The sequence below is a fragment of the Vipera ursinii genome (genome assembly GCF_947247035.1).
Source record: "Vipera ursinii genome assembly, chromosome: 13".
Taxonomy (NCBI): Eukaryota; Metazoa; Chordata; class Lepidosauria; order Squamata; family Viperidae; genus Vipera; species Vipera ursinii.
Window position 1 is genome coordinate 19,850,401 of NC_139526.1, and position 23,997 is coordinate 19,874,397.

General features: G+C 52.2%; 3 protein-coding genes across 7 annotated transcripts; 2 read left to right on the forward strand and 1 right to left on the reverse strand.

Moving 5' to 3' along the window:
- Window positions 1–654: 654 nt before the first annotated feature.
- AXIN1 (axin 1) lies at window positions 655–16,123 on the forward strand. 5 transcript variants are annotated; one of them, XR_014493710.1, is made up of 10 exons: window positions 655–2,102; window positions 3,761–3,901; window positions 4,279–4,375; window positions 5,134–5,271; window positions 5,550–6,070; window positions 6,573–6,749; window positions 7,447–7,686; window positions 7,786–7,918; window positions 8,517–8,684; window positions 9,141–9,272. XR_014493710.1 is itself a non-coding variant. In XM_083373085.1 (10 exons), the coding sequence occupies exons 1-10, from the start codon at window positions 1,207–1,209 to the stop codon at window positions 16,071–16,073; spliced, it is 2,541 nt and encodes an 846-aa protein (XP_083229211.1). In that variant the 5' UTR covers window positions 655–1,206; the 3' UTR covers window positions 16,074–16,123. The 5 variants fall into 5 exon arrangements, 4 of the variants coding, with proteins under 4 accessions (XP_083229211.1, XP_083229210.1, XP_083229213.1 ...); XM_083373085.1 differs by lacking the exon at window positions 7,786–7,918 and adding an exon at window positions 16,020–16,123 and having other exon boundaries at window positions 9,141–9,249; XM_083373084.1 differs by lacking the exon at window positions 7,786–7,918 and adding an exon at window positions 9,597–10,212 and having other exon boundaries at window positions 9,141–9,249.
- Window positions 11,220–15,577, reverse strand: PDIA2 (protein disulfide isomerase family A member 2; the record flags this gene model as incomplete). The annotated part of the gene is made up of 10 exons (XM_083372400.1): window positions 11,220–11,562; window positions 11,654–11,835; window positions 12,336–12,456; window positions 12,673–12,984; window positions 13,132–13,257; window positions 13,610–13,726; window positions 13,819–13,956; window positions 14,182–14,381; window positions 14,806–15,182; window positions 15,540–15,577. 10 exons carry the CDS (start codon window positions 15,575–15,577, stop codon window positions 11,452–11,454), a joined length of 1,722 nt encoding a protein of 573 aa, XP_083228526.1. The 3' UTR covers window positions 11,220–11,451.
- Window positions 16,043–23,965, forward strand: LOC310646538 (histone-lysine N-methyltransferase EHMT2-like). Its single transcript, XM_083373088.1, has 13 exons — window positions 16,043–16,117; window positions 17,193–17,236; window positions 17,484–17,591; window positions 17,712–17,816; window positions 18,354–18,508; window positions 18,841–18,987; window positions 19,125–19,272; window positions 21,678–21,755; window positions 21,840–21,961; window positions 22,532–22,618; window positions 22,730–22,808; window positions 22,944–23,110; window positions 23,650–23,965. Exons 1-13 carry the CDS (start codon window positions 16,099–16,101, stop codon window positions 23,903–23,905), a joined length of 1,515 nt encoding a protein of 504 aa, XP_083229214.1. The 5' UTR covers window positions 16,043–16,098; the 3' UTR covers window positions 23,906–23,965.
- Window positions 23,966–23,997: the final 32 nt, after the last annotated feature.

A 23,997-nucleotide genomic window follows, 5' to 3' on the forward strand; every position in this document is an offset into this window, starting at 1 on the left:
ACCCCCTGCTCAAGTAGGAGATGGCCTTATACCAATCCAGACAAGTGGCTGTCCAATCTCTTCTTAAACGCTTCCAGTGATGGAGCCCCCACAACTTTTGGAGGCAAACCCACTGATCGTTCTGTCAGAAAATTTCTCCTTAGATCTAGGTTGGATTTCTCTTTAATGATCTTCCACCTGTTACTTCTTGTACTGCCCTCTGGGGCTTTGGAGAATAGGATGATCTCCCCTCTTCCCTGTGACAGTCTTTTAAATATTGGAAGAGTGTTATGTCACCCAAATCTTCCTGTTCCTCAGTCTACTCTAGACATACCCAGTTCCTGAAGCTGTCCATCCTATCCCCCCTAATAATTTCTGTTGTTCTTCTCTGCGCTTTCTAGTGTCACATCTTTTTTTGAATTGTTGTGACCAAAACTGGACATAGGATTCCAGGTGTGGTCTTACTAGTGCAGTATGAGGTAGTATCAACTTCCTGTGAGCTGGATGCTGTCCCTCTACGGAGGCAGCCTAGGACTGCGGGGGCCCCTTGGGCGGCTTAAGCGGCTGCCCACCAGCCATCCCGCCCAGTTACCGCCGCGGAGCCACAGGGAAATCGCGGAAGGTTTCCCTCCCTTGGCTCCCACCCGCCCGGCCGCCGCCGCCGCCGCTTCCACCTCCGGGTCGCCGGGGGCGCTGCTGGGCCGCCGCTCCCCGCGGAAGGGCGGACGCGAGGGCGAGGCGCTGCCGAGCGTCGGCTGAGCTGAGCTGGGCCGGGCCGGGCAGGCAGCGCTCCAGGGGCCATGGGGGGCCGGCGCCCGGCGCCTTCCCGCGCCGCTCCCGTCTCAGCTTCGCCTGGGCCGCGGCGCCTACGCGCCGCACTCTGGTGAGCGTCCCGGGCCTCGTCCCGTCTCCCTCCCCGTCCGCGGGGGATCCGGGCGCGACCCCACGTGCGCGGCCTGACCGCCGCCGCCGCCGCCGCCGCTCTCGCCGGCCGGGCGGACAAAAGGAGCAGGCGGCGCGGCGGCTTCGGCCTCGGTCTGGCGCGAGCGGCGGGCCCGGCCTGGGGTGGCGGGGAGCGGGTCGCCCGGGCGGCTTCTGCGACGGCCGCGGGAGGAGCGCCCCTTCTCGCCTCTGGCGGGCCTTCCCCGCGGTTGCAGCCGGAGCTCCCCGCTCCTGCTGGCGCGCTGAGCCGGGCCGCCGCCGGGACGGCCGGTTCCCGTCCGCGAGATGAGCGCGCAGGAGAAAGGCTTCCCGCTGGACCTCGGTGGCGGCTTCACCGAGGACGCGCCCAGGCCCCCGGTCCCCGGGGAAGAGGGCGACCTCGTTTCCGCGGACCCGCGGCCCGCCGGCCACGGCTTTTCTGCCGGGAAGGGCGACGGAGGGAAAGCCGAGACGATCACCGCCACCCCGCGGCGTCCGGACCTGGATCTGGGCTATGAGCCGGAGGGCAGCGCTTCCCCGACGCCGCCTTACCTGCGATGGGCAGAGTCCTTACACTCCTTGCTGGACGATCAAGACGGCATCCACCTTTTCCGGACCTTTCTGAAACAGGAGAGCTGCGTAGATTTGCTGGACTTCTGGTTTGCCTGCAGCGGCTTCCGGAAGCTGGCGCCCTGCGATTCCAACGAGGAGAAAAGGTTAAAGCTGGCCAAAGCCATTTACAAGAAATACATTCTTGACAATAACGGAATCGTATCCCGGCAGGTGAAGCCAGCCACTAAAAGCTTCATCAAAGACTGTGTTCTGAAGCAACTTATTGACCCGGCCATGTTTGACCAGGCGCAGATGGAAATCCAGTCCATGATTGAGGAGAATACCTACCCCTTGTTCCTGAAGTCGGATATTTATTTGGAGTACACGAGGACAGGTGGGGAGAGCCCCAAAGTGCACAGCGATCAGAGTTCAGGGTCTGGGACGGGGAAGGGCCTGCCTGGGTACCTGCCAACCTTGAACGAGGATGAAGAGTGGAAATGTGACCAAGACATCACAGAAAGAGAGGAGGGGCAGATGGCAACTGATCCGGAGTCTGCCTCGTCCAGCAGATTCACCCAGAAGCTTCTTCTGGAGACAGCCACCCAGCCAGGCCCCAGGATCAGGCATTACAGCGAGGGGAGGGAGTTCAGGTGAGAGCCACAGTCCAAGGATGCCTTTGTTTACTGTCTGCTTTTGTCCATCTGGCTGCAGGCGCTGGGGGCTGCAGTGTTGTTGCAGGAGAGGAGGCGAAGGTGCTTGCAGCTGGGAGGTGGGGAGAATACTGTAGGTGCACATCTGTCAGACCATCTGTTTGTCTCCTCAGTCCAGACTGACCATCCTGGCTGCCAGAAAGCAGTTCACCTTTGCAGCTGGGACACTCTTGAACCATGAAGCTCACTCTGTTTGTTTTTAGTCATCCAGGCATCCTGGTGCCTTCTTTGGGATGTCAGGTCAAGCAAGCGAAGGGCAAGGAATTTTATTGCAGGGTTATAATGCAAGGCCTCTGGCTGCAGACAGACAACTGCTTCCTTTTTAAGACATAGGTGACTAGGGAGTTTTGAGCTAGGTAGTCCAGCTTTTGTACCTGTTTCTGCCTCTCACTTCACAAAGAGAGAGTTTACCCAAACCAGGGAGTTTATTAAAGTCAACATACAAGGTGAATTGTGTAAGAAGACAACACAGAAAATAGATAAAGAGGGTTAATAATGACTAAAAATGCAGCTCGAAATCTCCTCATCCCTACTTCTAGTTCTGAGTTGGCTTTCAATTTAAATCTCCCTGTTTTCTCTTGGATGTTATCAAGCTAATTTTCTAAAAAAGGGCAAACTCCAGATTTCTCCCAACTGCCTAAAGACTATAAGTTTCTTTTTTTTTCTTTGCCAAAATTCCCTTTTTCCCTTGCAAAAATTAAACACACTAGAGATCTGAAATAAAATTCATCTAATACCAAATATGTGTTACAGTATATATCAGGATTTGGGTGACAGCCCTTTTTCCTCCGAGTTAAAAGGCAGCTGAAGGGCTGAGAAAAGGAGGAAATGTTTTTTGGTGGTTATTTTATTTACATGAGAAAATGCTTACAGGTGCTGGAGTTCTTTACACAAAAGGTTGAATCATTCTGGACAAGGATTTCATAGGGCAAAGATGAGGAAATCCTCAGAATCAATCAGAAAGATGTTTCTTACGTCTTGCTCAGAAAAGCCATTTTCCTTCTCATTCAAAGACCCCCCTGTTGGAGATTCAGGCTCCGCCAAGCTCAATTTTGTAAAACTGTCAGTAACTCTTTTTGCTTTTGTATAATATTTAAGAGACCCAGTAAAGACAATTACAAAATTTTGTAAACATTACTGCACCTTTTACAATAGTTTTTGCTCTTTTCTGAGTCTGGTTGCAGGTGTTTCATTACCCAACTAGGCAACATCAGTCAAGTAAGTGGAGGCAAGCCAGTAAACCCCACACTTGCACTGATGTTGTTATCTTGTTAGGTAGTGAAACATTTCAAGCAAACGACTAAACTTAGAAAGTACCAAGGACTCCATAAAAGTCTTACATGCTTAAAAAAAATGAGATGTCTTTAGTGGGGACATCATAATGTTTGGAAGATCGGTTTATAATGTGGACACTTGCCCTTCCTTCCATCCATCCATCCATCCCATTTATTTGCCACCCATCTTGTGATCCAAGGTGACTCTGTTTTGCCCTCCCCTGACATACTGGTGGGCATGAATGGATTTTGTTGGCGACAGTCCTCCCAGCATGGATGTAAGTGCTGTGGGGTTCTGGGCATTGCTTGGTTTTCTCTTGGCAGGTCTGGGTCTTGGAGAGAGGCAGGGCATCCGTATTATGTCAACACCGGCTATGCCCTGGCACCAGCCACCAGCGCCAATGACAGTGAGCAGCACAGCATGTCCAGTGACGCTGACACCATGTCACTGACTGATAGCAGCCTGTGAGTACTTGGGAAGGGGGGAGTGGAATGGAAGGTGGGAGGGTGTCTCTGGGAGCAGATTTTCAGTCCTTCCAGCAGTTCTTCTAAACCTGGGCCCATGCCCGCAGCAGCCATCTTTAGAAAGGCAACTGTATTGCTTATAAAAATCTCTCCTGGCCCCCTACCGGTCTGGAAACAGAGCGTTACAGGAGCTGGTAAGATAATGGAGGGAGGGCATTTGCGATGGGAGGGGGCCAAGCTCCTGGTGGGACTTCCTGTCCTGAGCAAGTGGGAGGAAGGTGCTGCTTGGGCAGAAGAGCTCTGGGGCTGCTGAACGGGGGTTCGGGCTCTCCACCGAGCAGCCTTTTAGCTTATGCCTTGTGGCTTCCTTACGGCAGAGACGGGGTTCCCCCTTACCGGCTGCGCAAACAGCATCGCAGAGAGATGCAAGAAAGTGCCAAAGCAAATGGACGTGTGCCACTACCTCACATTCCAGTAAGGGGGCGAGAGCGCTCTGGGGGTGGGGGGGGAGGCTATGTTTCCGAGGGTCTTCCTTTCCTGGCCTCTAGCAAGGAACAAGCAGGTGGTTTGGGGCCTGAGGGCCCAGAGCCAGACTGAGTCCAACCCAGTTAGAAAGTTGCTTCCCACCTTGGAGCCCCTTTTTCTCCCCCACAGGCCCTTCCCAGCTGGTGCAGTTAGCCCCTCCAAACCTGACCTCCCACCTGCCAAAAAAAATAATCTGCCTGGATTTTTTGTTGGTGCCAGAGGAAGCTTATGGGTTGTCTTGGTGGAGTCCGTTGGTGTGCCTGGAGTCTCATGTGTCCACTTGGAGTGGGGAGGGAGTTTTGGCGATTATCCGACCAGTGACTTCTGCTCTCTGTGTCTGGAAATTTCTGTCCCCAAGCAAGTTCTTACAGGCAAGGCACAGGTCAGCCGATGCCCCTCATTTCAGCCCCTTTGTGGAAACTTCCCAGTGTCTGAGAAGTTCCTGCTGCTTGGGAGTAAATTTCTGGGAGGCTGGTGGCTTTGAGCAACAGCTGGCAAGGCCTCAGAAGCAGATGGGAGGAAATGATGAGCTGGCCATTACCGCTCCGGAGAGGCTTCCGTGCAGGGGAGTCGATGGGACCAGGCAGAATGAGAAAGGCCATTTTTCTGCCTCCGCACAAAGATCAAGAGGAAAACAATCCCTTGATCCTAAGACTGGGAGGGAGGAGGGCGAGGTCGCTTTGCACACTGGTGCTTCTTTCGTGCAGCGTACTTACCGAATGCCAAAGGACATCCACGTTGAACCCCAGAAATTTGCTGCCGAACTGATCAACCGCCTGGAGGAAGTATTGAGGGACCGGGAAGCAGAGGCCAAGCTGGAGGAGCGCCTGAAGCGTGTCCGAGCCGTGAGTGGAGCTGCTGCCTTTGCCATGCCCCCAGTTCTCGGAGGAGAGGGGCAGCTGCCTGGGGACTCCGGAGAAGCCAGGTGGGGTGGGGAAAGGAGGAGCTGGGCCTGAAAATCCAGAGCCATTGCTTATTTTCGAAGTGACTGACTCTGCTGAATCCCCTTGTTGCTGGGTGATGGGAGCTGCCATCCTCTCCCTGGGCTTCAGGCCTTTGCCACCTCCTCTGGGTCCTCTGCCCGTGTTGCGTTGTGCCCTGACCTGACTGTGTCTTGTGACAGGAGGAAGAAGGGGAAGATGCAGACCTCCCCTTGGGTTCGTCCCTCATGAGCCACAAGCTGCCCCCCCCGCAGCTCTTGCCCCACTTTGCCCCCCGCTATGCTGAGCTGCAGGCGCACGATGCTCACGAAGAGAACCCGGAGAGCATTCTGGATGAGCACGTGCAACGGGTGATGAAAACCCCCGGCTGCCAATCCCCCAAACCCCGATCTCCGGACAGCGGGCTTGTCGGCAAACTACATGGCCTGATTGGGTCTGTCCCGCTGGGCCACGGCAAGCATGCCAGCAAGTCGGGGCTGAAGCTGGAGACCGCCAATCTTTACCACCACAAGCATGTGTATCACCACGTGGTCCATCACCATGCTGGTCTGAAGGCCAAGGAGACAATGGAGGAGACAACCGGCCAGCGTATGCAGGGCCCTTTCGCCTGGAGTGTGGATCCTCACAGCTGCGCCACCAAGTCACGGGCCTATGGGGAGAACATGGGCCTGGCCTCGGGTCCTCTGGATGTCATGGCCTACAGGTGAATTTGGCCATTATTTGTTAGATTTATATTTCATCTTTCTCTAGGAGTTTGAGGCAGCTTAAATGGATATCTCCCTTCATTTTATCCCTCTTAACAACAACCTTGTGAGGTAGGTGGGGGCTGAGAGAACTTGCTGGTCCAAAGTGTTCCAGGGAGTTTCCAAGGCTGAGGATGGGTGTGATTTCAGCCCCTCGGCACTCCACTAGAGTCCTTGAGATCGGCAGCTGCAGAGTGGACGAACGAGAGACCCAGACAAGAGGTTTAAGCCCCTCTGCTCTTGTGTGTGGGGTCATGCTGCTTCCGTCTTAGCTGAAGACCTGCAAGAGGGGGTGGGGGTGCAGAAGTTGCCCTCAGCTTCTCAGGGCAGAGTTGGTGTGCTATTGTGAGAACCAGAGTGCAGCAGAGTCAAGGCCAGGCTGGCCCCAGGAATCTGTTTCTTCCCGTGCTTTGGGAGAAGCAACGAGAGGAAGATCTTGCTTCTCTCTCCTCTTCTGGCTAGTGGGAAAGCTGGCTTGCTGTCCAAGCGGAGTGCCAAGAAGTCTGACCCTGGGAAAAATGACGGCGCCAGCCACGATGTGCCTGGCTCTCCAGAAGACCTGGAAAGGAACCAGAAGATCATGCAGTGGATCATAGAAGGCGAAAAGGAGATCAGCAGGCACCGGAAGACTACCCATGGGTGAGTGGGGTCAGGAGGGGAAAGACACATGGAACCCCAATGTTGGCAAATGGTAGAGGTGGCAAGTCTGCATGTGGCTGTGAGGCTGTGGTGAAGGCGCCGTCTGGGGGAAAAGGTGAAATGAGCGTCTGGTGCTGGGACTCAGGTTGGCAGAACAGCAGCTCTGGGCTGCCTCCCTGCTGCTTGATTCCTCCACCCTGACCCACCACCGGAGCAGCAAACGAACGAGGTGCCGTAGCCTCCTCTTCCCAGATGCTTCAGCAAAGAACAGGCTGTATTGCTTGATTTCTGGCATTTGTTATTGCCCAGACTGGGCTCTGGAGGGATGGGCTTGCTCTGTACTGCAGGAGGTAGAAAGAAGAGAACCAGCTCTCAGATTCATCCTCCTCTCAGCTTCTCTTGGGGGAGTCCTTGGAAGCCTCCACAAAGTACACCGCAGACCCTTTGCAGACCCTTTCCCATGTCTTGAGTGGGGAGGACGTCTTCTCGTCAAGTGGAAGAAGAGACAGAAGCACCTGCTGCTGCTGTCTGCCTTGGGTTCGGGAACTCGGGGGATGGCAAGGCAGCCCCCTTCTGACAGGCAGCCGGAGTTTAGGATTCTTTATCCAGCAGTTCTGCTTTATTTATTTCTGTTATCTGTGGCGTGCTGCAGTTGTCCTGGGACACTCCGTCAATTTCTTGTTTGTTTTCTTTGAAGCTCATCGGGTACAAAGAAGCAACTGGCTCACGAGCCATCCCGCCCGGTTCCCGTTGATCGCCCTATGGCTGTGCACCCCTGGGTCTCATTCCGGAATGTTGTGCAGCCGTCCCACCCTTTCATCCAGGACCCAACCATGCCCCCTAACCCTGCTCCCAACCCTCTGACGCAGCTGGAGGAAGCCCGACGGCGGCTGGAGGAGGAGGAGAAGAGAACCAGCAAACCAGCTGCCAAACAGAGGTAAAGCAGGAGGGAGGGAAGGGGGAGCCCCTTCGGTAGTGCTGGAGCTCTGGCTTATCCTAGGAACCCCTCACTCTCCCCTGGGCCTTTTGAGGGTAGAGCTGGGCCAGGCCCACTTCAGCGCCGGGAACATGAGGAGCGCCCCCTGCTGCTGCGTGTCCCAGGCCATCTCTCTGCTGCCTCCTGGCCCAGGGATCTCCCCTGCGACTTTGGAGGGCCAGGAAGCCAGAAGGTGAGAGGCTGGGAAGAGGGACTGGTTGGTCGCTTTCTCTCCGCCCTCGGCTGTAGCTATGGTGGGAAAGCCCTTCCTCTTCGCTACCAGAGGAGCTTCCGATATTCTTCTCTCCTCACCCCCCCATTCCCCTCTCCCAAGCTTTTGAGGCTGGATAGGCTTGGTTTGTAGTCAGGAAGGCCACTGAGATGGATCCCCGATCAGAGAAATTAAGGGTAAAATAAGAGAATTATCTAAGGTCCACGTTGTTCTTCCGATATATTCATGGTGTTATCCAGGATGGCCATTCTTCTGTCAGGGCAGTTTGGTGACAGTGCTGAATGCAGTCACCGTTTCCAACCTGGGCCTCTCGTCTGTTTTGAGGTTCTTTGGCTCCTCCCTCTTTTCTGGAATCCAGTCTGTCCTCCCCAGGCTGGCCTGGTGGTTGGAGATTGCTCTTCGGGCAAATTGCGTTTTGTAGCTTCTTTCCCCTCCCCAGTCCTGAGCCCCCTTTGGTGCAGCTGTTTCCCCACCTGCCCTCATTGGTGGCTGGCTGCCCTTGCTGAGACAGCCAGGCAGGTCTGCAAGCGAAGGACCTCCTCTCTGTTTGGCCTCCTAGAATGAAGGCACCCAAGAAAGCGGGCAACAGTTTCTCCCAGCCCTGTGAGAATATTGTGGTGGCGTATTACTTCTGCGGGGAGCCGATCCCCTACCGCACCCTCGTCAAAGGCCGGGTGGTCACGCTGGGTCAGTTCAAGGAGTTGCTGACCAAGAAAGGGAATTACAGGTAAGAATGGGCAGGGAACTGGCACGGGAGGTCGGCGTGCACCCATTCCTCTGGGCTTCCCTCAAGTCCTCCTTCAGCCCAGAGCAAAGCATCAGCTCTTGGGGACTGGAGACTCACCTTGGATGAACTGGGGGTTACCTGGGTTAGGGCTCAGTGTTTTCCCTCTCAAAAAGCCAGGATGAGAATTGAAAATACAAATCGTCTATGCAATCTACTTGGTTAACAGAAGTTGAGAAGTAGTTTTCTCAAACAAGTACAAAGACAAAGAAGAAAAATGGGGCTCTGATAGGCTAGATATCTGGACTGGGGTCATCACTGTAGCTTTGGTGCTTTTTAGACAGTCCTTGATGGATTTGCAATAGCCCCCTAGAAGCATCTCATAGCTGGCCTGCTTGTGATGGTCTCTTGGTGGCAAAACCTTCTCCTCTGAATTGCCCTCCCATCCCTGTTTTAAAGGTATTACTTCAAGAAAGTCAGTGATGAGTTTGACTGTGGAGTTGTGTTTGAAGAAGTTCAAGAGGAGGATGCGGTCCTGCCCATCTTTGAAGAGAAGATAATTGGGAAGGTAGAGAAGATTGATTAACCTGGGTGAGCCAAAAGGCCTGGCAGCCACAGCGCTCTGCTTGCCTTCCCTGAGGAAGTCACAACTTTCTCCACACCATGTAGGATCCTCAGCTTGCTGCATTAGAACATTACACAGCTATTGACAGAAGCTGCACCAAAGGCTGTCTTTGAGATGATACCTGGTTTGCAATATTACAGCCACAGGATGGTGGGCCAAGCCATAAGCTGGAGACCCCTATATGAGAGGAGGCAGAATGAACAAGGCTCTGATTTGCATTTTTCATAGGCTTGGAATGGGGCCTACTTGATAAGCGTTGCACCTTGTTCTGCTGTTATGTTCCCTAATAGGTCTTCCTGTTCAGATGCTGCCGAGGGGCAGAGGAAGACTCCAAGATGCTTAGGGCCACCCCATGCCTTGCTCTCTCATTTTCTTGCCATTCGGCAGCTGGAGGGGGAGAGAGTGGGCTTATGGCAGAAGTAGATGTCTCTTCTCCTTGCTGAACTGTGTGCTTCTCCCTCCTGTTTCACTGTTCTCCCCCCCCCCCAATGGTAGATACACACACACACACACACACACACACACACACACACACACAACCTGGGCTCCACGTATCCATGGCAGAGGAGATGGAGCAGCCCCCACCAGCACCCGTCCTTTGCGAATGTCACCGAGTGCCTTCCAACCTCATGCTTGTTCCCTCCCTGAGTCAGGTTCTGGCTTTCCTGGGCTCGGATTGTGTTCCACATTGGATGGACATTTTAATGTGTAGTGCCCGGCTGGAGCCGGATCTTCATTTCCCTTTTTCTGAAGGGTTCAGTTGTAGATATGTACATTTTCTAAACAAGGCTCAGGCCTCAGTGGCTGAGCAAATGGCTGGCAGTTCTGGAACTTTTTTCACATGCTGACTTGTACAATTGATCTTTTCAAAGGTACAACAATGGAATAAAGGCCTATGTTCCAATGGTTTCTGGGTGTATGTGTGCATGCAGGGCTTTTGCAAAGTACTTGGTTCTCAAGGGAAGGGGAGGAGAGGATTGGCCAGTTGCCAAATGAGGGTTGACTTCTGAGAGTTTGGAGCAATTTGACCTTCCTGGTAGGTGCAGACCAGGAGACCTCTGAGCCTGTGACTGAAAGGCTGAAACTCTGCTGAGTTTGGATAGTTATGTCAGAAATGTTTGTGGCTCGTTAGACACTGAACCAACCAGCTGCCTTTCCTTCTACCTGTGGATTCTTTTGCAGAGCTTTTGTGTGGAAGGGCAAGGTGAGGGAAGGGACTAGAGCGGACTGGTATACACGGAAGGAGCCAGCTCCGGAAAGTATTTGAGAGAGACCATAGGGTAGAAATGCATATTGGCAAGTAACTGATTATTTTCAGGGTTATATGTATTGCACGGCTTGAAAAACATGACTTTCACAGAATCTTCTTTTGACAGTCAAGGTCATAATGTTTATGATGCTGGGGGGGGGGGCTCCTGTAGAAAGTGAGGCTCAGGCGGGGCCAGCAGGATTTATAACTCCTCCCTGGCCTCTGGTGGATTCATCCCATCCAGCTGTGGCTCTTTGAGGATCTCAGCAGTCTAGAAAGGCAGAGGCAACCTTTACTCCAGTAGCTAGGTGTGGACTGTTTCCCAACAGCAACCATTGTCCACATAGGCACAGTTCTGCTTGTTTGCGAAACAGTGTCTTAGGAAGCTGAGGTTGAAGCATGTGAGGGAATAAGACAGGTTCAGGAAGAAGCCCCTCCCCATCCTTGTGAGGGCAACACCCAAGACTGTTTTCTCCCTGTCCTCCCTCCATCCCTCAGACCAATTGTCCAAAGTAGCATGCGTGAATTTTCATTGTGAACCTGGGAACCAAGGATTAGAATCCACATTCTAGGAAGACCTAGAAGCTGGCTTATATCACTGGGAATTACAGCATAGACCAGGGATAGGCAACTTTGGCCCTTTTATGACACGTGGACTTCAACTCTCAGAATTCCTGAGCCAGCGGGCTCAGGAATTCTGGGAGTTGAAGTTCACGAGTCATAAAAGAGTCAAGGTTGCCTACCCCTGGCATAGACTGTGCCAGGCACAGGAGTGTCTCCCCAAATCCAGATGGGAACCTGGAAAAAAGACTCCTCCAGTCATTCCAGATGGCCTCTCTAAGCAGAACCTTCTCTTTGCTGGGCAGGAAAGCTGGGTGGATTCTGGAGTCCCTCTTCTATAGGGTTCTAATACTTACTCCAGTCTCTTTGTTGGAGAGAGGCTTCCCTCCTTCCTCCAGAAATCTTGAGAAGCTCTCAAGATCTCTGCTACCCGTGTACTCAATCACCTGGAGAGGAAACCTTCAGTCAGCATGGCCCCACGTCCTTCCTCCCCCAATCAGCAGCCAAATCTTTAGAGCAGGAGAGATGCTGTTGTACCTGCCGGCCTGGCCCAGCGGGAAAGAAGTACAGGGTTGGGTAGCCACGGATGGTCAGGTCTGCCACCTCGTTGGCTGTGGCATCCATCTCTGCAATGACAATATTCTTGTGATCTTTATATTTCTCTCCTAACTTTTCCCAGGCCGGGGCCAGTGCCTTGGAGTGGGGACACCAGGAGGCATCTGTGGAGACAGAATAGGAGGGGGTCTTCTGAGGTGGGGGTCTTGTTGTCAGATTAAAAATACTGAACACTGGCCTCTGAGGTGAGCTGCACAAGCTTGGGCTTGGATTGTCTGTGGCTGCTGTGCACAATCCACTTGCCTGTCTAACAGGCAGTTGGGGATTCAGGTGGGACCCCAGTTGCTCCGTGGTTATCTGGGCAAAGCCTGTTCTGGAATGCAAGCCAGCAGGCTTGGGGAAGTGGGGGAGAAGGGAGAATATGCGCCTCTCCTTCGGCTTAAAGTGCCTAGAACATTTTCGTAATTCATTCTATGTTTCATACACCATCCCTCTCAACCCAGACAGAGTTACCTGCTGCTGGGAGAGGCAAAACCCTTTGGGCAGGTGTGCAACTCTACACCCCTCTGGCAGGCCTTGTGGTCATAAAAGCTACCCACCCCCAACCTCAGGCCACGCTGGGACCTTTATAAAAGCTTAGCATTAGCTGTGTCCAGATGCTTACAGAATTTCACAAACACGTTTTTGGTTTCATCAAATGCAACTTGCTCAAAATTCTTGCCCACCACGACTTTCACCCGCTTCTTATCCCAGTCACTTGGGATCTCCTCGCTCATCAGATGGGGCTGGAACAGAAGGCAAACCAGAGGTGGGGCTTCTGGGAAAGATAGTACCTAATTGGCAAAGGGGCATATTGCAGTTTGGCATAAGCTGTGTGACCTGGGCGGAGAGAGGGGGGTGCTGGAAATGCATCTGTGGCTTTTTCCCGGAGCTGTGCACAGAAGGGCCTTTCCTGTTGACATCTTGGAAATGGGATAAGCAAGAGCTGGCTAGGGGGCTGCCTTCCTCCCCAGAGGTCCACATGTACCAGGGTGCCCCCCCTTTGCCAGATGTCGGCTGCCCACCTGAATTTTCCCCTGCAAAACCTCTTGGCAGAAGGTGTGAAGGCTGTGTGCTGTGAGCCCTTCTGTGGTTAGCTGATATTTTTTGTTGGCCTCAATATTGATGAAACGGAGGGCGGGAGCATTGTAGGCCTTAAGACCGAAGTGCTGTAATATGCCAGCCCCTTCCCCATCGACATCCACCAGCACAAAAAGCACCTGTAGTCCCAGACAGAAGCCCCCCCAGCCAGAGATGATGTGTGCGTATTTGCCCTGGTGGCCTTTTCATTACAGCCAGCTGTGTTTCCCCTCCCTCTGGCTGGCTTAGCAAGAGGAGACCTGTTGCCAAACAGGAAAGGAGAGGGAGCGGCTTCCCTAGGAGCAGTCCCACCTGCTCTCCCATCTCCATCCTGGACTTACCTGACCCCGGAATGCAGTGGCCCCCTCTCGAAAAGGGCCCAGGAGCCTTAGCTGGGAATCCACTGACTTGTTGATAAAGAGCAGCAAATGATTTGGGATCTTTGCCCCAAATATCTTGGAGGAGTTCTAGGGGAAAACCATCCGCAGTTACCTCCCTTGGGCAGAGAGACCTCAAGCCATTGGACACAAAAGCCCATGTGGTGCAGCGGGGCAAGCAGGCCGAGCCATCCTGAAGGTCTGAAGCATCCCTCCTCTTTCCACCTTTGAATTATCCTGACCTAACTGGACACAGGCAGGGGGCTCCTGCACAGAGCAGCAGAACAGCAGGTCTGAAGGAGGTACCTCCACACTGCACCAATGGATGACCTGCCCATGGCAGCCCCTTTGATGAATCCCACCACATGCAAGAGAGAGAGGAGGGGCCGCATCTGCCAGCAAGGAGGCTGTGGGCTCCCTGATGGGATCACAGCTGCCTGACCTTATTTGTGAGCTCCATCACCAGGTCTAGACTCTGCACAGAGATGAATTGAGCCAGGTCTTTTGTATCCAGGCCTAGCTCTGTGTTAGCCAAGAAATCTACCCGCTGGCCATCATCCTGCAAATACATCAATCAGCAAACAGTCTCTGCAGAGGCACAGTTGCATCATCCCTTCACAGCCTGAAGATACTTGCACAGCACCATCTTACCTTCCGGAAGAGAGAGATGGTATCCTCAGTAATATTGTACTGTTTGAAGAGCAGCAGATTGTCTGTGATGGCAAAGGCTACCTCAGGAGTGTCACTGGCTACATCACCAAAGAGACCCACGTCTGGATCATGCAAATCCTAGAGAGAATGGGACAGCCAGAGGCAGCTCTGGACACAACCAGCATGGAGAGAGGAAGGGCTGCAGTGTGAGGCCATGGAGAAGAGAGCACATTTTGGTTTCTGGACAGAAGCTGCCACTGGACAACAACGGGGAAATTCCTGGCCTCATTCCCATGGAAAAGGTTCAAAGGCTCTGGTTATTTTTGAGGCGCCCCATCCATTTCAGCAAGTGAATAGGGGTGAAATGTGGAAGAGAAGGTGTGTCTTGCCTGTGGCAGCTTCAAAAGGGGGAAATAAGATGTCACTCACCTGGAAGAACCCAACTACCGCAACATTGTGGAGTTTCACAAAACCAGCGACTGCATCAACTTCTTCGAGCAGCACCAGACTGGGCCTGGCTTTCCGTTTTAGCCACTCCACTATGCCTGCAGCCTCTTGCTCACCTAGCATGGTAATCAGGGGAGGAGTTGTGAGGATGGCTGTCAACCTCCTTCCTCACCAGCAACTCTGAACAAGAGGACTATAATGCTTATCAGAGAATATGGGAAAATCTGAGCAGTAGCTGAAGGTCTACTATCATGTCCAACGGAACAGATGTTCTGCTCTTTTCTTTAAAAAACTGTTTACTCGATAATAAAAGGGAAACGAGGCTGGGCTGCTCATAAAATCATGCAGCGCAAAGAGAGAGGCAGACGCTGCTACAAACTGGGGACAGGGAGGGAGGTGTTAGCAGGTGGCCACCGCAAAGGTCTGGGAGTGGCAGGTTTCCATCAGATTCCAAGGAAGATGCTGGTCATCTCTCTGCTACTCTCCTGCAGTGAGTCCCTCTACTAGGGCTGGTTGTTTTTCACTCACTTCCTGGCTAACCTGGAAAATCCATGGGATGGGTGCGGTTTCCATCTCTGAAGAGTTTGAGGACAGGGTAGCCACTGATTCCAAACTCTGCCCTCAGTGCCTGCTCCTGGGTGCAGTCCACCTTGGCCAGTCTCACCAGGGGACCCGCCTCCTCTTTTAGCAACGCAGCTGCTTTGGCAAACTCTGGGGCCAGGGCCTGGCAACGTCCCGACCAGGGGACGTCTGAGGGAGAGAGAAGAGAGGCAATCAAGAAGGGCAGCGGCTGAAAAGGATGCACAAGAGAGTGGTAGAGAGCGTTTTCCTCTCTCTCTACACCAGAATCTTGGGGGGGGCACCTACTTTGATTGAGTGACGGGTGCCCTTCTTCATGCAGGGCACCATCAGAAGGGCTATAGCTCAAAGGTCAAACTAGCCCAACCACTAGAATCTCCAGTCTCAAGCACAAGGGGGGAGCCAAGCACTTTAAGTTATAACAAAGGTAAGGTTAGCTTCTCTGTGGGTCTGATGGCTTCCAAGAACTCGGCATACCAAAATGGGTTGGCTGAGGGACTTTTTGGATTTTATGGTCAATGGAAGCCAACCTCTGCCTACTGAAGTTGCAACAAAGAAAGAGCAGCTGCTTGGAGCTGACCGAACGTTGACTTGTCAGGCTTATAGAACGAGCGAGCGCAGGATCTGCAGGCAGTGGGAGGCGTGGTGTGCTCCTCTTGCTAAGCGTGCACCACTGTGTGTGTTCCCCAACCTACGCCCTTATAGGGACTAGCTTGAGGTATTTGCAGGCCATTGGCTCTTTTGGGAACAAATACTGTTTGGTGTAAAGATCCAATCTGTGGTTTGTGGGATAGTTTGTCAGGCACAGTCGTGTGTATTGATTGTCCCCAAAGCAGCTGGGAGCAGGAAGAACAAGGGTTGTCTTCTGAGGCTAGAGATGGCACCATGATGCCCCTGCCTCACACATGAAACCTGCGCCCCATATCCAGTTCTCTTCACTCAGATTGGAAGTTTGCCCCTCCCCAGAAGACTGCGCTCCCCTGCAGTAAGGCAGCCCCAAGGGAGCCCTGTGAAGATTTCTAGCTGCCCCACCCTCCTCCACCTCCTCCTCCTCTACTCACAGAATTCCACCAAGAGCAGCTTATATGTCTGCAAAGCCCTGTCAAAATTGTGCTGGTTCAGCACCAAGATGTCTTCCTCCTCCACCCAGCTGTTGTCCTCTTGTGTCCTCGCAGGCTGAAGGGAAGACATGGCCAGCCACAAAGCCAGCAGGCAACCCATGGCAGTGAGAATGGTGGAACTCAGCATACCAGCATGGACCCAGAGACTCCAGGCAAGGCAGGGCAGGGCTGGCCCTGATAAGGCCCCTGTGCCAGACACGTGGCTTCTGGTGAATGGCTCTGCCAATCCCGACCAGGAACTTCCACCTGCCAACTTGCTTGTTCTGACCTTGCTGCGAGGGGGGAAGTTCTGAAGGAGCCCTTGTTCTCCTTGTCAAGAGGAAGGTCCTGCAGCATTGGGGCTCCCGTGGCTAGTCCTGCTGGCTCTTCTGGGCTTTCAGGCAGTTTGAAGGAAGGTTGCTTAGAGCAGCCCCCGAAGACCACTGAGCTATGAGAGCTTCAGCTGCAATTCTGGCCAGTTGTTCTTTGGGGCCAGAGTGGGAGACCCAGGAAAGTCTGAAGCTAGTGGATAGCATCTGTTAGCATGGGACGGCAGAGATACATAAGGAGCCCAGGAGCTGAAATGAGTCATGGCCATTCCCAATAGTAGCTGCCAAATGGAGACAGAAGCCAAAGCAAAGACTTCAGTCCTTGAAGGGAGAGCAAGGGCAGCCATGTGCTGCTCCTCATTCCTGCCCTCTTTTCAGGAATGCCAGTGGGTCAGAGGAGGAAGCTCCATGGCTTCCCAGCAGACCTTTAGGGACTGGGCATTGTGCCTGGAAGGTCTTTCAAAATGTTCTCAGCAGTTCCCTTACGGGTGATGCCTGAGCTGCTTCCTCAGGGTGACACACAAATGGCCAAATGCCAGGGAAGGAGGAGCAGGAGGCGGCAATGGCACTTTTCAGTGCCAAGGTATTCCAGCAAGATCTTTCTCTTGTACCACTCAGCCTGGGCAGAACCCAAGACCATTCTGTGGAATGTCCATCACCTCAGTCAACCGCTGAATTCTTTAACAGTTTTCAGTGTTGCTAGGAAGCAGCATGGGCCTGAATGGTGAGGCAGCCCTGGGTCTGGAATGGGGGACAGAAGTGAAAGGAGGGGATGGACTGTCTCAGATGCAGAGCAAGTCAGCTGGTCCATAATCCATTGGGCAGCGTATAACCGGCTGCTTTCTAAGGGGTGGGGTAGGGCCCAGTCTCATGCAGCAATGTATCATACTCTGTATCTGTTGTGAATTCCTCCCTGCAGAAAGCAAAGACTCAGGCCTTAACCAAGACTCTCGTGAAAGACAGGTAAAGGGCAGCAAGGATGTGGCAGAAAGCTCTCCAGAATGGCATCAGCCTCCCTTCCTCTTGGCCTCTGAAGCACTGGCAGCGAGAGGGTTCATTCAGGCTGTCTGGCTCAGCTCTGCCTCTGTTTAAACTGAGGTCCTGCCCAGCAATTAAGTTTGACTAAGGCCGGCTGGAGGAATGGTGTGTGTGTGCATTTCAGTGCAAATTTTACTGGGAAGTTTCTAATTGCTTTGAGCATCTCTTGCAGCAGGAGGAAGATGAGACGGCAGCCCTTTTGTGTGCAGCTGCAAGGAAGGGTTGCTATGACATGGCCCAGCAGCTCCTCTCCCAAGGAAGAGGGGCCATCAACAGGCAGGTAGAGCAATGAGGCAAGAGCCCTGAGGAGGGGGAGTCTTCCTTCCTACATCTACCCAACAGCCTGACTGACCAGATGGCTGTCAGGGTGAGACTACCCCTTGCTTTGGCTCTCCTCCAGGATGCCACTGGCAGAACCCCACTTTTCTGGGCCACGGAATACCGGCACAAGAGACTGGTGGAGCTGTTGCTGTCCCATGGGGCAGACCCAGATGTCTGTGACAAAGTGTGTATAAGACAGGGGTGTGGGGGAAGGGAAGGGGAAGGGGGCACATCCAGCAGCTGCCTCATACAAACCAAGAGGGGTGAATCTTGAAAGGGCTGGAAAAAGACAACACCCAGCCAGGTGCCCCAAAGAGTCACATAGTCACACCTGGCTTGGTTCCAACTGCACCTCCAGACTCAGCCCCATGGATCTTGTAGCAGTGGGCCATTGGGCCCCAACAGCCCTGCAAAGGTAAAGGAGGGAATCTTGGGGGCAGAGGGTCCCTACTTCTGGGCCCTGTCCTACAAAGGGGAGCAACTTTTCCACAGTCCTCCAGACTGATCCAGCCTTTCTGTTCTACTTGTCTCGAAGTTATTCATCTGAAGGTCTCATCCATGCAGTCTTTGAGAAGGGAAGCAGTTTGGCAGCGGGCCTCTCCCTCTCCCACTGCTCTTCCTAAGGGGCTGGGATTTCAGGGCTGCCTGAAAAGAAAAGCGCTTCAGGGCAGGGGCTTCAGCCAACTCAACCATGGGTCTCTGCCCTTCTGATCCCATGCAGGAGGGGAATATTTGCCTGCACAGGGCGGCCTATTTCGGCTCACCCACCATTGCTAGGATGCTGCTGGAAGCTGGCTCTGACTTAAATGCAACAAACCATCTGGGTAACTCACCTCTGCACCTGGCAGCCCAAGAGAAGTGCCATGATTGCCTCAGGTGAGATAAGGAAGGCAGGAGGGTCTTCACACGGTTCGGTCATTACACAGGACACAGCTGTGGAGTAAAGCTGAAGCCCTCTTCCAGGCCTGGGGTTAATTGCTCAGTCTTCTAGGCCAATGGGGCAGTTGTCCACTCTCATCCCTCTTTGTGAGAAGCCCATTTTAGTTGTTGGGACATTCCAATCCTAGGTGTGCCTCAAGGATGGATGGGAGGGGTTGCTTGTGGAATGGGAAATATCTTGGAATAAGATGCTTTTGACTATGGAATTCTTTGGAGTTCTCCTCAGGGACCACAAAGCCCAGGGCCCTGGCCTCCTTCTGATCTTGCAGCCTTTTCCTGGCTTGTGGCGCAGTCTCTCTGAAGAACAAAGCAGGGCAGCTGCCCCAGCAGTGTACCCAGGTCAGCTCCCCCTCCTGCAGGGCTCTGCAGGCCTTCTCTGGCCAGCTGCCAAGTCAGGTAGAGCAGATACTGAGCAGGTGAGTCAGTTGCAGTCTCCCTCCCTCCCTCTCTCTCTTCTACCTATCATGTCTATGTTGCTGCCCATCTCACAAAAATATATTCCCAGTTGATGGGCATTTCTCAGGCTGCAGACAGCCTTGCCTTCTCTTCCCAGGGACATCTCTCGGGGCTTTGAGCAAGTGGCCATTCCTTGCCTCAATATGGTAGACCAGGAGTCCTTTCCCAGAGATTTCCTTTACATCACAGGGAACATTATGTCAGGCTCAATGCTTCTTCCCACAAAAGCCTGGGATCAAAGTCAGGTAAGAGATTTCCCTTCCTTGCTTCCTTTGGGATGGGAAGAACAGTCAAGCCTCCTTAGCATTTGAATCGTGTTATCTGGTTGTATGTGCGCATGCACGCGTGCACATGCATACACATGCATGCATGCAAGGAAAGGCAGGAACCAAATTTTAGCTTTTGTGATAGCATCCTTTGAATCAAGGTATTGCATATATTGGTAGAGGACAGGAAAGCCTGGAGGAACGTTATCCATAGGGTTGCGATGGGTCGGACACGACTTCGCAGCTAACAACAACAACAATTGCATATATGCTTCCTCAGTGGCCTTTCTTTCCACCTGCAAGATATGTCTTTGGGCATTTTCAGATTTTTTTACTGAGTTTCTTATGTAATCACATTTATTTTTCTACTTCTCTTTTCCTTGTTGCTGGAATTATTCAACTTAATATTGAAATCCTTCTTTGGAGGAATGTATGCCATCTTTTAGGCTTCCAGGCCTGGATTTGACTGTAGATTATGGATTTAAAACATAATTTTCTTAAATCCAATATTTGTGTTCAGCATACCCAGTTCACTTAAAATCAAGGATCTCCAGCATTATTCCTGTCTTCCAGAGTTCCTGCTATTGTCACTTATTTGGTTATTTTTTTTCCTCTTGCTTAAAATCAAATCAAAGGGAATGGATTCTTTTGTGGCTTCTTCCACCTTCTGAAGGAGAAAATTGGCACAAAATAGGCTAGGAGGAATTTGCTAGGACCATGCTTAGCAGAGTTTGTATCCTGGCACACGTTGGGGTTATTGTAGCCCCTATTAGTTATAACTTAATGCCCTTTGAGAGAACCAGTTTGCCTTTAAGAAGCTTCATGAACATCTTATATTTGATTTTATGGGTGGCACAAACCCCAAAATTGTTTTTATTCTTCCCTTATTTTTTTTAAAAAACAAGAAGGCTCTTTTTAGGGAATTCCTTTGCCCAGGTAATCCTAGAAAATTGTTTTTTTTTTATTAGCCCCATTTCCAAAGCCAGTAATTCACTCTCTGTGGGTGTGGACTGGTCATAATTCATTGTGATATTGTCGGTCTCCACAGAGAGGAGAAGGAAGGACCTGCTAACCCTTTCCGATCTTTGCTCCCAGAAAACTGGCATTTGTGGGTCAGCACACGTGGTATGACTGGCAGAGATTTCGTTCAGCTTCTTTGCAGATAATAACGGCATCCCCTCTGCAGTATCAGCCTCTCTTCTCCTTCACTGGAGATTCAAAAGCTTGTGAAGAATTTCTCCCTAACGCTGTTCTTGATGGCCTCTCTTGTTCACTTCTTTGAAGAGGGTTGCTTCTCTCTCTCTCTCTCTCTCCTCCTTGGTTGGGCCCAGAGAGCCCTTCATGCGATCCCTTTGCCTCAATCTGCAGCATAGCAGTGAGTTTGTTTTTGCTGCAGGCAAAATGCTTATTTCACTTCAGCGGGGGGGGGGGGGGGGGGTGTTCCGTATGTCACAAACCCTGCAGTCTCCACTCCAGCTGTCTTTATTCCTTGTTCTACCCACTCGGGAAAGGTTTGTTGGCAACCTTTCAACCCTTGGTGAGCTTGCTTTCTCAAAACTAGCCTTGTTATTTAAAATGAGGAGGAGATTTGGGCCCTCTTACTCCAGGATTATCCTTCTTGGAGTCAATACATTCACTTCATAAAATACAAATTTAGTATTATTTTAAATGGGAGATTCATACATCATCATTCTTGGTTTTGTCTTATGTTGGTGTGTGAAGGTGTGTGAGAGAAAACTGTTAAGCTCAATACAAAAGAAATGCAATGCAAAAGGTACCTAGTTCCTTTACTGTGACTCACATTCTTCTATTATTAAGAGTATAATATGAGGAGTGAAATCCCTTAATCAACTGTAGTTCAAAGGACATGCATTGGGTGGGATCCTTTCTCCCCATATTAGGCTTTTCACCATTTTGGGGAAACTTTACCCATAGTAAAGCTTGAAGAAAGGAGCATATTAAAGGCTATTTAGTAATTCAGCTTTTAGGAGGTAACCTTGATTCAGAAGTGATAACTGCTGCACAGCATGTGGTTCCTGAAAGCCATGAGTACACAATGGAAATGAAATAAAAACAAACTTGTTTTTTCATTGGCACCAACTGTTAATTTTTGCCTTCACTTTCCATGCTGAGCAGTAGAATTGTGTTGGCTAAGGCCAGCTCTCTGCTGCAGTCCCTTGTGGGAAGAGTAGCAGCTGTGGTAAGAAACAGCGAAATCGCCAGAAACATCTTTCTTCATGCAGTTGCTACTCTACTATCCTTGGGGAAAAGAACGTGGTTGGGTTGCCTGTGGGTACCTGGTGGATTTACATCTCACTAACTCTCTCTGCAGAGAGAGAGATGTTCCGGACTGACCTTTGGCCTCCTGCTTTGGTTGATTTCAGGGCTGCAGGTGTGATAGAGGCTGCACCATGGCCAGCTGTCCCTGCATTCTGCGCAGTCAGTGCTCCTGGACCCTCACGGTGAGATGCTCAGGCTTACCTCTCCCTGCTGAGGGGATGTTACCACTCTGAGTGCCAGTCAGCTTCTTCTCCCTTCCAATGCAGGGTGGCCAACTCAGGCTGGATACCACTGGCACAGCCCCTGAGATGGGATCCATCTATGAATGCAGCATGCTGTGTGCTTGTCCCAGGTCCTGCCCCAACCGGGTGGTGCAACGAGGTCTCCAGTGAGTGTGCCGAGGTGTCCTGGCTCCTGCTGGAATACTAGGGGCAGCCTAAGGTGTCCCTGGCAAGCTCCAGGCCCGTCTGGCAAGCATCATCATCAGAGATTGATGTTCCATCAACTCAAGGTGCCCAAGAACCACCCTGGGTTGCTCTCTTGCAGAACCAGTTTAACTGTATGAGTGAGAGGGATCTGTTCTCCCACGGTTGCCCTACTACAGCAACATATTTTATTTATTTTTATTTTAATTCCATTTATATCCCGCCCTTCTCTGAAGACTCAGGGCGGCTTTACAAACTTAGCAGTAGCCTTCATTCTATGTATATGCCTGCTTATTAGGGCTTTCACACACCCCAAGCGGCATTATTACAAAGTCAGCTTATTGCCCCCAACAATCTGGGTCCTCATTTTACCTACCTCGGAAGGATGGAAGGCTGAGTCAACCTTGAGCCTGGTGGGATGCGAACCTGCACTAATTGCAGGCAGCTGGTGTTACTTAAGGAGGCATTAGCCCACTGCTCCACCAAGGCTCTTTTCTGCAAAGGGAGTAGTAATGCCTTTTCTATACTTGCAGAACCCAGCTCCAACTTTACAGGACACCTGCCAAGGGTTGGGGTGTCCGCACCATGCAGGATGTGCCCCGTGGAGCATTCCTTTGCCAGTGAGTTCTGGAGCGGGGTTTCTTTGCCCTGCCCCTTGGCGGAGGGGCTGAGAGGAAGGGCAGAGCAACCCACCTCTTTCACTGCATTCCCATTTCTCCCCTCTCTGCCAGGTACTTTGGGGAGCTGATTTCCAACACTGAGGCTGCACACAGAGAGGAAGATACTTACTACTTTATGGTGGACATGCAGGTGGAATCTGTTTTACTCGGGATGTGACTTGGGGGGAAGGGACTTGGAAGCAAGGGCACCGTTTGTTATGTCCCCATGTTTCTAGGAAGGGGTCAATGCCAGAGTAGCTCTGAGCTCACAGCTCGTCTCTTGCAGGATGGGCAACAGTGCTGCCTCGATGGGCGCTACTATGGCAATGTGGGGCGCTTCCTAAATCATTCATGTCAACCCAACTTGGTGGCCTTACAAGTTGCCCTGGGATATGAGATCCCTGGCATTGCCTTTTTCAGCACACGAGCCATCCCAGCTGGTGAAGAACTTGGGTAGGTGACTGGTCCAGATCCAATTGTTGTAGGGCACCCCCCCTTGAGATCAGTGGATGCTTCGGCCCCAAGCCTACCCAGGGACATGTTAAGGCTGACCATGAAAAATTCCCAGAAGGAATTTGATAGCTGATTAACTAAGGAATTAACCTTCAGACTAATCTGTTTTATTAAAAGACATAAATGTTCATGAGCAGTTCCAGATTTTTTGCTATCATAGACCAAAACACTTCTACTGTGTCTATAAGTTCTATAACGTTATAGAAGATATTAAAGGGGTGGTGGTGGTTCCCTTCTCCTTGAAGGCTTCTGGGGAAAAGTGGGGGGGGCATAAAGATGGGGCCGTGTCTGGAGAATATGCAATTTTGCCTGCAAAAGGATCATTCTTGGAACCTGCCTTGAAGATTAGGGAGAGCGAAGTTACTTTGCCGGCTTCCCTTATTGGTCTCCCTGGCCGGGCGCGGCTTCCCAGCTGCCCGGGCAGTGAGTGAGTACGCGGGCGGCGCAGAGACGGCCTCTACTTCCGCTTCTCCTTGCAGATTTGACTACGGCGACCAGTTCTGGGAGGTGAAAAGCTGGAACTGCACCTGCCTCTGCGGCTCCCCCGGCTGCAGACGCTCGGCTCGGAGTCCCGCCCGTCTTCCTTCGCCGGCCGCCGGAGACCCCGGCTCGGGATCCAGCTCTTCCTGCCCGCCACGGCCTCCGCTCCGCGGCTTCGCGCTCAAAACCAAGCGCTCCAGCCCTCCGAAGAGGGTCACCCGTTCCCGCCTGGCTCGCGAGGCTCGGTCGCCCTAGCGCTGTCCGGGGCCTCGTCTGCGCTTCTCGGAGCACCCCAATAAAAAGTCCGCCAGCTCCGCCGCGCATCTCCGTGTGTGTGTCTCTGTGCC

What these genes read in the sequence shown, in the direction of transcription:
- AXIN1 (XM_083373084.1), top strand. Translation starts at nt 1,207, where the DNA reads ATGAGCGCGCAGGAGAAAGGCTTCCCGCTGGACCTCGGTGGCGGCTTC. An exon ending in CTGGATGTCATGGCCTACAG is followed by an intron (nt 6,071 to 6,572) that starts GTGAATTTGGCC and finishes TCTTCTGGCTAG; the next exon opens with TGGGAAAGCTGGCTTGCTGT. An exon ending in AAACCAGCTGCCAAACAGAG is followed by an intron (nt 7,687 to 8,516) that starts GTAAAGCAGGAG and finishes TTGGCCTCCTAG; the next exon opens with AATGAAGGCACCCAAGAAAG.
- LOC310646538 (XM_083373088.1), top strand. An exon ending in AAGCCTGGGATCAAAGTCAG is followed by an intron (nt 19,273 to 21,677) that starts GTAAGAGATTTC and finishes GGTTGATTTCAG; the next exon opens with GGCTGCAGGTGTGATAGAGG. An exon ending in ACTTTATGGTGGACATGCAG is followed by an intron (nt 22,809 to 22,943) that starts GTGGAATCTGTT and finishes CGTCTCTTGCAG; the next exon opens with GATGGGCAACAGTGCTGCCT.